The sequence below is a fragment of the Mastigoproctus giganteus genome, chromosome 6 (genome assembly GCF_048544385.1).
Source record: "Mastigoproctus giganteus isolate SK-2022 chromosome 6, ASM4854438v1, whole genome shotgun sequence".
NCBI lineage: Eukaryota > Metazoa > Arthropoda > Arachnida > Uropygi > Thelyphonidae > Mastigoproctus > Mastigoproctus giganteus.
Window position 1 is genome coordinate 220114351 of NC_143580.1, and position 12765 is coordinate 220127115.

Below are 12765 nucleotides of genomic sequence, written 5' to 3' on the forward strand. Positions count from 1 at the left end.
TGCATGCACTCCTCACTATATTAATAATGTATACTTACTAATATACCAAAATTTGATCCAGAGTATTGCTAACATAATTCATAATACTGTCCAAGACAGATCAGCATCCTATTAGAAATGGGTTGGAAATTACTAGCCCTTTTGGTTGCTATCCCAGTGCTTTTGTAATGGTGTGTGTGAGATTCTGATTTTCAGTCCTAAAGCTTTTTAGAACTTATATAATTTATGAAAGTAGGATAAAATATGTTTCATTTAGCAATGATCAATTTTCGATTCTAGGTTGCTTCAAAAAAGCATTTTTTTAAAATTTTTTTTAAAAATTCTTTCCACAAGGACTGGAGAACAAGCAAATCCAGAGCAGAAGTCAGGGGTGGTGGGCGTAAACCATGGCCACAAAAAGGCTTGGGAAGAGCAAGACATGGAAGTATCCGTTCCCCTATTTTTAAAGGAGGTGAGTCCTGCTTAACAACAATTCTAATAAAATCGTAATGCTGGAAAAGTACAGATGTCTTAAGATATTCGTGCTTAAAATTCAGCTGTTAAGTATCACTCTAATTCCTAAGTAGACTTTATTCCAGTTAAAAAGAGAAATCACAGAAAATCAAAATTTCAAAAGTTTCAATTTCATTTTCTTTGAAAAATCTATATTAGAAACTTCATTAGGTATATTAATATTAAAGTTAAACAGAAATTCTTAATTTTAAGTTTACCTATTGGAATGCATTTCATGTACTTAGTTTTGTAAAATAACAGTAAGTAGTATATAAAAATATATATATACACCAATGAGCCAAAACATGGCCACCTACCTAATATGATGTTGGTTCTCCACATGCAGCCAAAACAGCTCACACCTGGCAAGGCATGAATGCTACAAGATTTCTAAATGTGCCTTGTGGTATCTAGTACCAACACATAACCAGCAGATCCTTTAACTCTTGTAAAGTCCACGGTTGAGACATCGCAGATCAGAGTTGCTGTTCCAGCACAAACCAAACCAAATCAATTTCTAAATCACATGCTTGATTGGATTGATGTCTGAGAAATTTGGAGACCAGGGCAATACCTGGAAGTCTTCCTCATGTTCCGCGAACCAGTCTCAAACAATCCAGGCGGTGTGACATGCTGCATTATCCTGCTGAAAGACAGCGCCACCATAGGGGAAGACCATTGCCATGAAAGAGGGTGTACCTGGTCAGCAGTGATGCTTAGGTAGGTGATAGACTCAGAGTGCCCGGCACCTGGATTGGACCTAGGGTATCCCAGCAGAACATCACCCAAAGCATGATGCCACCAGCTTGTTTTTGCCCCACAGTGCATCCAGGTGCCATCACTTCCCCAGGTAAATGACACAAGCATACTCGGCCATCCACATTGTGCGACAGGATTCATCAGACCACGCAACCTTCTTCCAATCACTCAAGCTCCAGTTTCGATGCTTGCGTGCCCATTGTAGGCGCTGTTGCCCGTGAACCGTGGTTAGCATGGGCACTCGGAGTGGCCTATGGCTATGCAGCCCCATTTTCAGCAGGGTTCGATGTACTGTGTGTTGTGACACATTAATCCCATCACTAGCATTCCAATTACTGGTGAGTTGTGCCACAGTCACCTTTCTGTTGCCATGTACCATCCGGGAGAGCCTTCGCTCACCTCGAGCATCGATGAGCCATGGTCATCCAACACCTTGCCGGTGGTCTGTGGGTTTCCCCTCCTTGGACCACTTTCAGTAGGTACTAACCATGGCTGACCATGAGCACCTCACCAGCCGTGCCGTTTCAGATGTGCTCTGACTCGGTCGTCTGGCCATTACAATTTGGCCTTTGTCAAACTCGCTTGTGTCTGCTGCCTTTCCCATCTGAAGAATAAGAGTAACACTGATTAACAGAGCTCAGTATCAGGTATTTTTTATACCATGTCCCGACCTGCACACGTGCCATATTCACCTGCAGTTGCTTCGATTTGCATAACAACTTGCTGGTCATAATGTTTTGGCTCATCGGTGTACGTGTGCATGTGTATATAAACATCTAGATGTATTTTCCTCATAAATATTTAGTCACCCATATTTATAGTTGAACTGAGTTTTTTTTTTGCCTTTGATTAGTATGTTTTGCTGATAAATTGTTTAGTTGTTAAAACATTAGTTTAACAATTAATGGTTTAACAACCATTAGTTGTTAAAACAAAATGATACTCATAAGCAACCTGGCAGCTGGATTTTTGATGCAGAACTCAATTTTAAAGTGGTACTGGAAATCTGAGAATCAGTGTAAAGTTCAAAGACAATGAAGATGTAATTTGCCAGAAAACTAGCATTACAAAGAATAAACTCAAGAATTCTTACCAATATGATGTTGATAGTGATTTACACACTCACCACAAAAATCTCTAAGGCAAGATGCTTTGCTAATTCCAGAAAAGCAAGATGCTTTGCAGGAATTAGCAAAGTATACACTGCATTCTCAAAAGAGCTGAATGGAAATCTTATTAGTATTAGTATTCAAATGATACAGGAAAGCAAGCTTATAAAGCATCAACCAAAAAAAAAAAAAAAAAAATTCTCACATAACCTGTCAATAACCTCTAATAGTTTGTCTAGTTTTCTTTGAATTTATTCAAACTATCCACTTCTATAACAACAATGATGATGAAAGTTTGTTGCAACAATCAACCACCTACTGGCTGAAGGCAAATTTTGACACATCTGCCTTGCAACCATCCTTCCTGAATTTGAATCCCCCCCTCTCCGTGTGTAGTCCAAGCAAGAGGAAGAATCCTATGAGCATTGAGTTTGCCCAAGCAATTCAAAGCCTTAAACACCTCCCTCAGTGAGATCATCTTGCAGGTGCCTAGTCTCCAGATTCTGCAATTTGTGGAACTGAAGCCTTTCTTGGTAAAAGTGCCCCTTTGTTCCTCTTGCCAATCATGTTGTCCTTCTCTTTACCTATTCCAGCAGATCTACATCCTTTCTAAAATGAGGTTGCCAGACCTGTGTGCAGATGCAGCATACCCATTGCCTTATACAATGGGATAATCATCTCCTTATACCTGCTAGCAAAGATCTTGTATATCATAGACAAAACCTCATGGCTGTCCTGGAAGTCTTTCTGCATTGCTCGGAGAACTTCATATCTGACTGCACAATTACCTCTAAGGTCTTTTTCATTTTCCGCTGCTCTGATTTATACTACCTGTGGTACGTTAATCTAAGATTGCTGATACCCATATGCAGTATCTAGCATTTGTCAATGTTAAACTTCAAGTGCCATTTCTCAGCTCATCTGCTTAATTTTTCTAGATCTTGTTGCAGTAGCTTACCTTGATTACTGTCATTAACCATCCCGCTAACCTTTGTATCGTCTGCAGACTTACAGATTAAGCCTGACATATCTTCACCAATATCATTAATAAATATAGAAAACAATGGTGGGCTCAGCACTGAACTCTGAGGGATTCCGTTAATAACATGTAACATTATGTGACAGTTTGTTACATAACATGAATTGAATGAAGATGATTCTGATTGGCAAGTTCAGTTTGGATGTGTCGGTGTTCAGGTGCAGTGGTACAGTGAACTGATGTAACTGTGTATTGGTCCCTGATAACCCAAATGTTCATTTAGAGAAGGTAGTGAATTTACCAAGAGTCAGTATGGTGTAGTGTCTTATCCTGGGGAATTGGACAGTATTTTTTTGAAGGGACAGTTAATGGTAGTATGTACCTCTTATGCTAAATGTATGGTTTGTCTGCCATTTATGAGCTGTGTGAGGATGAAGTGCTTTACTATCAAGATAAGGTACCCCCCACATTATCATCAGGATGTCAGGGCCTACCTTAATAATTAAAGTTGGCCCTAACATCACAATAATATTTTTTCACAGACCAGTGGATGGGCAAACGAGGAAGTGTCGAGTAACCCCGCCCAACTACACCTTTAAGGATGTAGTGTGTAATGGAAGACCAGCCACACCTCAACAACTAAAGGTTGAAATTAAACAAGCATGTGAATACTCTAACATTTACATTGGAGAATGTTCGTCATTCAGTTGATCCTTACTGTGGTAGTGCTTAGAAGCAAGTGATGAAAAATTGTACTACTTTTATACACACCCAATAATAATAGTTTCTGAGGTATGTAATTAATTTTATTTATTTCCTAAAATGTGTATACATCTTTTTGAGACACTTTGTGTAGACCTTTAATTTAAAAAATTTTTTATCAGCACATTGACCCCATATTAAAATGAATTTGGTTATCTGATTTGAAATGTTGCTAACCCCCTTCTACTCTGTTGTACATTATTGAGAATTTTATTAGCTAATGAACAGATAATTACTGATGACAATAAATATCTCATGTGGCTTATGAGGCTCTTTATAAGGCATAACAGCATCATTAATTGTTAAGAACATGAATTGTAGGCAATTGGAACTGAATTAATATTGATGTGATTGATATTGCATCTATTAAAGGTTAATTTGCAAAATTTTTAATTTTAGGTGGAAAAGCAAAGGGTCCACGAGGTCCAAGAACAGAATTCTATATGTTGCCATTCTTTACTAGAGTTAAGGGTCTTGTAACTGCATTGTCAGTGAAATTTGCTCAGGTCAGTTTTTGAAAACTATATTAAAAATGAATCCTTAATGAAATATAATTGAACCTAAGGGCAAAATAAGAGCCTCAGAGCTTCGTGCCAAAAATTACTGTAACTTTAATTATATAAGAAAAGTCTTGCATAACTGGAGAACTAATGTAAATTTAAGGAATGCTTAGACAGGTATATGAATGAAATAAATAGCATAGCATAAGTGATGTGTGGTATGCAATTCCCCCCATCCTCCTCAGCTCCTGCTTTATAAAGCTTCCTTGCATCATTTTTTTTATACTAATACTAAAAGTCTATCTTTGTCCTATATAAAAGGCAGAAGACATGTTTGCTTTTAGAAAATCAAGCTAAACATAGCCTCAAACCTGGCTATGTGTCCAGTGAAAAACGTAGCCAGGTTTGAGGAATTCATTATAGAATAACTGGAATTCAGTTATGACATTATGACAAGAGCGGTACTTATTACCAGAGCAATAAACTCACGATAAGTAAACACTAATGAAACTAGTTTAATGATAATTTTATTTATTTAAATGCACAATGTGTATATCAATTGCATGAGTCTTAATTTTAATAATGCTTGTGTTAAAATTAAGGCCATGCAATCAGAAAGTTGCACAGAGTGGGTACAGGTGTGTAGATATGAATAAAAGAAAGAAAATAAACATTTTTGTTGGGTGTGTCATATAACTATAGCTGGGGAAGGCAAGTTTTCACAGGATATATTCTATTGTTGTTGAGCTTTCTAAAATAAATCAAATATTTTCTTATGTAAAGTGTGTTGGATAAGGAGCAATAGACTCAGATGTTATGATAACTAATTACATGGAATTTATAAACCAGAGCAATAAACTCATTTTTTGATAAGTAAACACTAATAAAACTAGTTTAATGATAATTTTATTTATTTAAATGCACAATGTGTATATCAGTTTACCCCTTTGGGTGAATTACCCTCGATCTACTTACGAGAAACTTGAAATCCAGGAGTTGTGGATTCCTAGAGCCATCATGCTACCTCTTGAAAAAGGAGTGTAGAGTTGATTGCATCATAGCCTTCTTTCTTTTGATTAGGACTTCCTTGTAGCAACAAAGATCAGTGGAAACTACTGTTCATTACAACAAGGAAATGTCTGCATTCAGTAGTAGTCTAAAAGCTCCTTCGTGGTTCCCAGTGTTGGAACTTCATAGGTGTCGAAGTTCTTAGTTTCATTGTCTTCTCCTTCTCTTCATCAGATGGAGAAGCCTTCTTGCAGCATTCAAACAATATGAACTAACTTCGTCAGAGGCAGTGTTGTACATTGCATTTTTGACATTGAAGTGTTTCCAAAATTCCCCTAAATTGTGATAATTTCTCCATCAGTGGCCTCGATCACATTCACTAAATTTGATTTAGAATGCAATCATAATTCAAATTGAATATGAATATGATCATGATCATATCACATGGGCTGTATAACTGATTTGTATTAGGGGCAAAAGAAGTTAGATTCCATCATTTTGTTTCATCAAGGTTGGCCAGGTTATCCAGAGCTTTATTGATCTGCAGTGCCTTCTCTGGGATGTCATTCTTGCTGATGTAAATTTTTACTGCAAGACACGAATGATGGCAGAACCACTCTTGGAGCAAGGCCTTACTAAGCCATACCTTTTTTTTTATTATTTCCAAACCACAGGCAGTTAAAGTTTTTAAAAATCTCCTTGGAATTCTCATAATGGTAAACAAGTGTTGTTTCAACTTGAAATCCCAAACAGCCCAGAAGAAGAAGTTGATTCTTAGATGACTTATGACCTAGAAAGCTCTTCTTTTTCTTTATGAAGAAAATAATGTTTGGATGCATCTTCTTTCAGACCAGCCTCATTTCATTAAATGTATCCAACTTCCTCAATAATTTGTGCATACTCACTGACTTAAGTTTCTACTGATTGGTATCAGTGCTCAATGACTTGCCAAAAATTAGCATTAACAGACCAAAAAATAAACTTTGCAAGGATCCAGGCTTTTGCTGCATCCAAAAAAAAAATTTGTCTATACGAACTGTGTCCATCTTATCATACTTTCCCATCTTCAGAAGGGTGCCTATCCAACTGCCTTACCAACCCGTCAATTTCAATCACTCAGGAACACATTATTCCAGTGGTCAACACGCTCACCAAATATATACCTGAGATTCAGTCTGTTAGTTTACTCCAATAGTTTATATTTATATGTTGCTCTTGGTAGACTGATGCTGTAGAGAAATTGGAAGTTTTATACATGAAGCATGAGACATGTGGCAGCATGATGATGGATACGAGAACCACTGATGAATAAGAGAAACAGTGGATGACATATAGGGAAGTCAACAAATATCCAAAACCCACTTTACATGATTTTGCATTATGCAATTAATGATATGAAAATTGAGTACTTTTGTATGATATTAAAAATGGATACTGTCATTAGAGGAAGTATATCGTTCTGTGAAGACACCCCCATAACTTTTGTCCCTCCATTAACAGCTTAGTTATGTTGGCCTCACAAATATCAATTATTTTGTTCACTGAATTTCTCATTAACGAAATATATGTATACTTATTTATTTCCTTTTTTTTTTTTTTCCCCATTAGGATGATTTGAAAATAGTGGACTCGCTGGACATTCCAGTGGATGAAGAACAGGTTTGTTTATTTTTGTTTTTTAATCCAGAATTATTTAGTATTATCAACAAATTATAGTGAACTAGGACTATAACTTCTGAAGCAAGATTCTTTGGTTGATCTATAGTAATAACTTGGGAAACTGAATCACTAACAAGGTTTAAAACCAGCCTGCATGGTATTCAAAATGGTTTTCTCCCTAATAAAGTGATATGGACAAAAGCTGATATTGTGAAAATTGACATAGTTCACTTTCATATTTTGCACTTTTTTTTTTTTTTTTATGGAAATCCCAAGCGCAAGAGGTATTAGAACCTATAGTACTTAGTACCGTGCATGGGTTGAAGGTTGGGAAGATGAAAGAAGATGCTTGTGTTGACATTAGACTTGAATTTCTGTAGATTGTAATTTTTCAAGAAATATGTATGAAAGGAGGTTGTTCCAGAAAATGGACGTTGAAGGAATAAGAAGGGAAATTGGTTCTGTGAACGAACTTGAAGTTGGACAGTGAAAGGATGCTGACTAGATGCGGCGTGTTTTTTTTTTCTTTCTTTGTAAATACTGCATGATGCATACTGCACAAATTTTCTTGCATAGTATGCACAATTTGAATTGAAAAGAATGCCATAGTATTGTCTAATTTTGGCTTGAATTTAGCTTTGTATGCCACCAAACTCGCTGGGCCTGTGGACCAGCAAATTCTGTCTAGCTTATTGTGTTTCTTGAAGTTGAATGCAATCATTGGCATTCACAGTTGTTTTGGGCACAGTCAGTCATATTTATTCTTGTTTTGATATTTATATTTATAGTTAGGAGAATTCTATGCATTTGAACTAGTATTAACTTTGGCAGTGTTAGTGCTAGTTCATAGGCAGTTTTGGATGGCTTGAGTGATATGAATGAACTGTGTAAGCAAAATTTCCAAATTTGTAAAATCACAGTTGAAATCCTGCCATGCACAACACTAAACAGCTTCTTGTCAGTAATGTTAAGTATTTGCAAAACCATTGCCCTAGTGTTCTGAAAACTTGATATAAGTCTCTAATTTGACATAATGGTGATATTTGTTACTACAGTTTTGATTCAGTTTTTTTGCTTTTAGAGTATTTATTACAATAGGTGGGACATAATTTTAAAAGATATAAATCTAAAAGTTACTTAATTAGTAAGTTAACATATTTCTCTGAATATTAATTCATTTTAGAAGCCTTAAAAAACTGTAACTGAAAACTCCAACTCATTGAAAGCAAACATTTTAGAATTAACATATTGTAATTATTTTTTCTTTTTAAGTTTATTGAGAAATTGGTAGAAGAAAGAGGCTGGGGACCGAGTGTTCTTTTCGTTGATAAGTAAGTACATAAGAATATATTTGTGGTTAACTGTTAATAGCACTATAATAATATTAATTTACATATACACGTAGCCTTTCTATCATGATAAAATTGTATTCAACATTCTGAATCACATTTAACTCATTTGAAAGTTTAGTCCTCTTTGAGTATATTGTATAATAAATTTTAAACCATCAGCTGAAGATCTGACATAACTCCTTTCAGTGCTTACAACTTGGTCATTGATAAATATTTCTCATTTATCCCCCACTCAGTTAGATTTTAGATGATTTCACTTATTCGGAATGTGGGCTTCTGATATCCAAATTCCCAATAAGTAAAATCATCTAAAAGCTTTAAAAATTATGGTCTCTAATCTCAAACTTTCTGAATAATGAAGTCCACTTTATCTGCATGATGTAAGTCTTAAAAGAGTATTTCCTGCATTCAACTCAAATTAAATACAGTAAATAAATGGAGGCACTGGTTAAAGAAGCACTGCAGGATCATTTAGACAAGACTTCAGTTATAGCTCAGACACAGCATGGTTTTGTTAAGGGGAGGTCTTGCCTGACCAACTTGATTGGATACTATGATGCAGTCACAAAAGAACTGGATGCAGGGAATAACTTTGATATTATATACTTGGATCTTAGAAAGGCTTTTGATACTGTTGCACATGGAAGACTGCTACACAAATTGGAGCAGTGTGACATTGGAGGCAAATTGCTGCTATGGATAAAGGGGTGGTTGAGGGGTTGATTGATTGATTGATTTGGTAGTTGTTGGCGCATCGGCATCTGTGGCCATATTGCACCTCCCAAGGTTTTTGCAGTACTTTGATCCAAGCCCGAGGCGGGAATCGAACCCGCGACCTTTGGGTTGCCGGGCAGGTACTTTACCCACTCGGCTAGCCCGGTCGGCTGTGGTTGAGGGGGAGAAGACAGAGAGTGGTAATCAATGGACACTGCTCATCATGGACTGATGTTATTAGTGGAGTCCCTCAGGGCTCAGTGTTGGGTCCATTATTGTTTTCTGTATTTATAAATGATATTGATGATGGTATATCGGGCTTAATGTCCAAGTTTGCAGACGATACAAAGGTTGGCAGGGTTGTCAAGGACACTACTGACACTATGCTGCTGCAACAGGATCTGGAAAGGTTGAGCAGATGGGCTGAGAGGTGGCAAATGAAGTTTAACATTGACAAATGTAAAGTACTACACATGGGAAACAGCAACCCCAGAGCAACGTATCAACTCTGTGGTACTACACTGACAGTGGTAGAGAATGAATGGGACTTGGGGGTGGTTGTGCAGGCAGATATGAAGTTCTCTGAGCAGTGCAGACGGGCTGCAAGAGTAGCTCATGGAGTATTGTCAATGATATACAGGAATTTTTCCAGCAGTTATCCGGATAAGGAGGTGATTATTCCATTGTATAAGGCGATGGTCAGGCCACACCTAGAGTACTGTATACAGGTCTGGAGGCCTCATTTCAAGAAGGATGTAGAGCTGCTGGAACGAGTACAGAGAAGGGCAACAAGATTAGTGAATGGAACAAAGGGGTGCTCTTACGAAGAAAGGCTTAAGTTTTGCAAATTACAGTGTCTGGAGACTAGGCACCAGCGAGGTGATCTGATAGAGGTGTATAAAGCCTTGAATGGTTTAAGCATGCTCAATGCTGATGGGATTCTTCCTCTAGCTCAGAAAAATCACCTGAGAGGGCATAAATTCAAATTGAGGAAAGACAGATGTAGGATAGACGTGCGGAAATTTGCCTTTAGCCAGCGGGTGGTTGGTTGGTGGAACAGACTTCCATCCCTTGTGGTGGAGGTTGATAGCCTAAATAAGTTTAAGGCTCAGCTGGACAGGTATTTTGAACGAACAGAGGGGTGAAGTGGAAGTGGGTTTTTTTTTTTTTTTTTTTTTTGGCTGATGCTGCATAAGCTTGCTTTCTTGCATCAAATGCCTCTACTAATGCTAATGCTAATAACTTTGACATTGCTTATATGGACTTTAGCAAAACATTTGACTCAGTTGAACTCATTTCACTTTGACTCATTTGACTCAGTTCAACAGGAGATATTGATGTATAAGCTGAAATTAGGAACCTTACATATTGAACTTAGATGGATTACTGGTTGACTACATGACAGAAGACAAAGAGTTGTAATTAATAGTTACAATCCTTTGCTTTCTGTCATAGAGGGAAATTTTAATTAATGGTTGTAACCTTTAAATTAAAGAATGGTCTAAGGCAGGGGTGTGCAACCTCCAGACCATGAATGTGCATAATCTGGCCCTCGGTCTAAAATGACCATGGGCCAGATTATATATAATAAACAGACTGCCGTTTATTATATATATTGTTCAATTAATGGAATTTCTGAAGTAAATTTAGAAAATACTCTGCACATTGCTACCAAAAATATCGATTCATACTGATAAAATTAAACAGTATCAAAACTCTAAATATTATAAAAATAAAATATTGCAATTTTTGTTACTGGAATTGTATTTGTATTTTGTTACTATAATTGTATTTTTGTAATTTTATCTAGAATTTGTATTTCGTTTTTCTTATTAATAAAATTAATTATATGTACATGTATGTATAAATATCACAGTGAATAACATAAAACTGTTTATGACAATTTTTTCATTATACGCCATTTTAATAATCCTAAAAATCATGGAAAGCTGAAAAAAATTTTGGCCTTAGTGTACTTCACAGATATTTTATTTGACCCGACATTTATAAAGGTTGCCCACCCGTGGTCTAAGGTTAGAGTGGATTCCTCAGGATCAGCATTTGGACTGATCTAATTTCTTATTTTCTTAAATGATATTCACAAAGGGATAATTATAAATTATCCCTTTACAATTATAAATTTATAATTGTAAAAATTTGAGGACTGGGAGAGTGGTTAATGCACAGCATCAAAAGTCATCAGAGGCAGTCAAAATAAACAGTGGAAACTGTGTTTTAATGGCTGAAAGAACCCTGTGGGTCATACATGATACTTATTGCTTCTTTCCAACACCAACCAACTGTATTTAAAAAACTTTGAATGATATTGAGTTACCGTTTACATAAGTTTTATAAATAAAGTTAATAAATAAATAAAATATATTATTATAAAATTAAAATACTGGAGAGTAAATATATATATATATATAAAAATTGTAGCTTTTGACACAGATTGTCTTCCTCATTCTGAACATCTCATATTCTGGCAGCATGTATACAAGACATGTACTATTCAAGCATTAATACTTTGGTAGCATTCATCTCATCCTTCTGTTGGCAAACAGACAAATCAAAAAATGTGTAGTTAATGCATTTGTGTTTTTATGCTGCAAAATGATTGGTTTGATATTTGGGATAACTCCAGAATAACTTATACACTGGGAGGCATTGGGTTAAAAGCAGCAGAGAAAGGAATTTGGGTATTATGATTCAGGAAGTCACAAAAATTCTGTGCTGTACAATACAACTGGAAAGGAGGGCCTGTGGTGTCATGCCAATGGTTTTATCAAATGACTGCTTGTGGGGATATAGAATTTTAAAATTCCACTGTGTAAGGCAATTGTAAGACTGCTCTTTTACAGTGTCCTCTTGAAAGGATCCAAAGACAGGCAATGTACCTGGTGTGATAAAAATGTCTTCAATATGAGGAAGAACTTTGAATATATGGGCTACAGAGCAATTTGATAACTAGGCACCTTAGAGGAGACCTAACAGGTGCATAAGGCTCTGAGAGGGAAAAGTAAAATGAATGAGGGTGAAATTTTCTCTGTTATAAATGATTCCAGAACTTGAGACCAATAACGAATCAAATAAGTTGTTTATTTTATTATTTTCTAATTATTGAATGGTGAAGCAAAAGCCTCTTTATCGCTAATACTAAGTGCATCAGTATGGATACAAGGTGCTGCTGCACCCAGCTTATTCTCCTCATCTGGCACCATCAGACTTCTTGTTTTCCAAACTTAAATTTCACTTGATTGGACAAACAAAATGCTTTTATCAGTGATGCACTTTTTTTTTTTTTAATTCTATAAGAATGGGATAATTACATTGTAGGAACAAGTGTAACATTGTAGTAAGAAGCTCTAAGAAACTTTTGAAAAATTCATTCACTAGTATGAACCATGAACCTATTGTTTCATAGTGAGGCT

General features: G+C 36.2%; 1 protein-coding gene across 2 annotated transcripts in view; it reads left to right on the forward strand.

Moving 5' to 3' along the window:
- Nucleotides 1–12765, forward strand: part of mRpL4 (mitochondrial ribosomal protein L4) — a 43382-nt gene that overhangs the window by 19802 nt on the left and 10815 nt on the right. For both annotated transcript variants that reach the window (XM_090375708.1, XM_090375709.1), the window contains exons 6-9: nucleotides 334–451; nucleotides 4501–4607; nucleotides 7218–7268; nucleotides 8541–8599. In XM_090375708.1, coding sequence (XP_090231834.1) covers nucleotides 334–451; nucleotides 4501–4607; nucleotides 7218–7268; nucleotides 8541–8599 — 335 coding nt within the window. The remainder of the gene's footprint in view (nucleotides 1–333; nucleotides 452–4500; nucleotides 4608–7217; nucleotides 7269–8540; nucleotides 8600–12765) is intronic.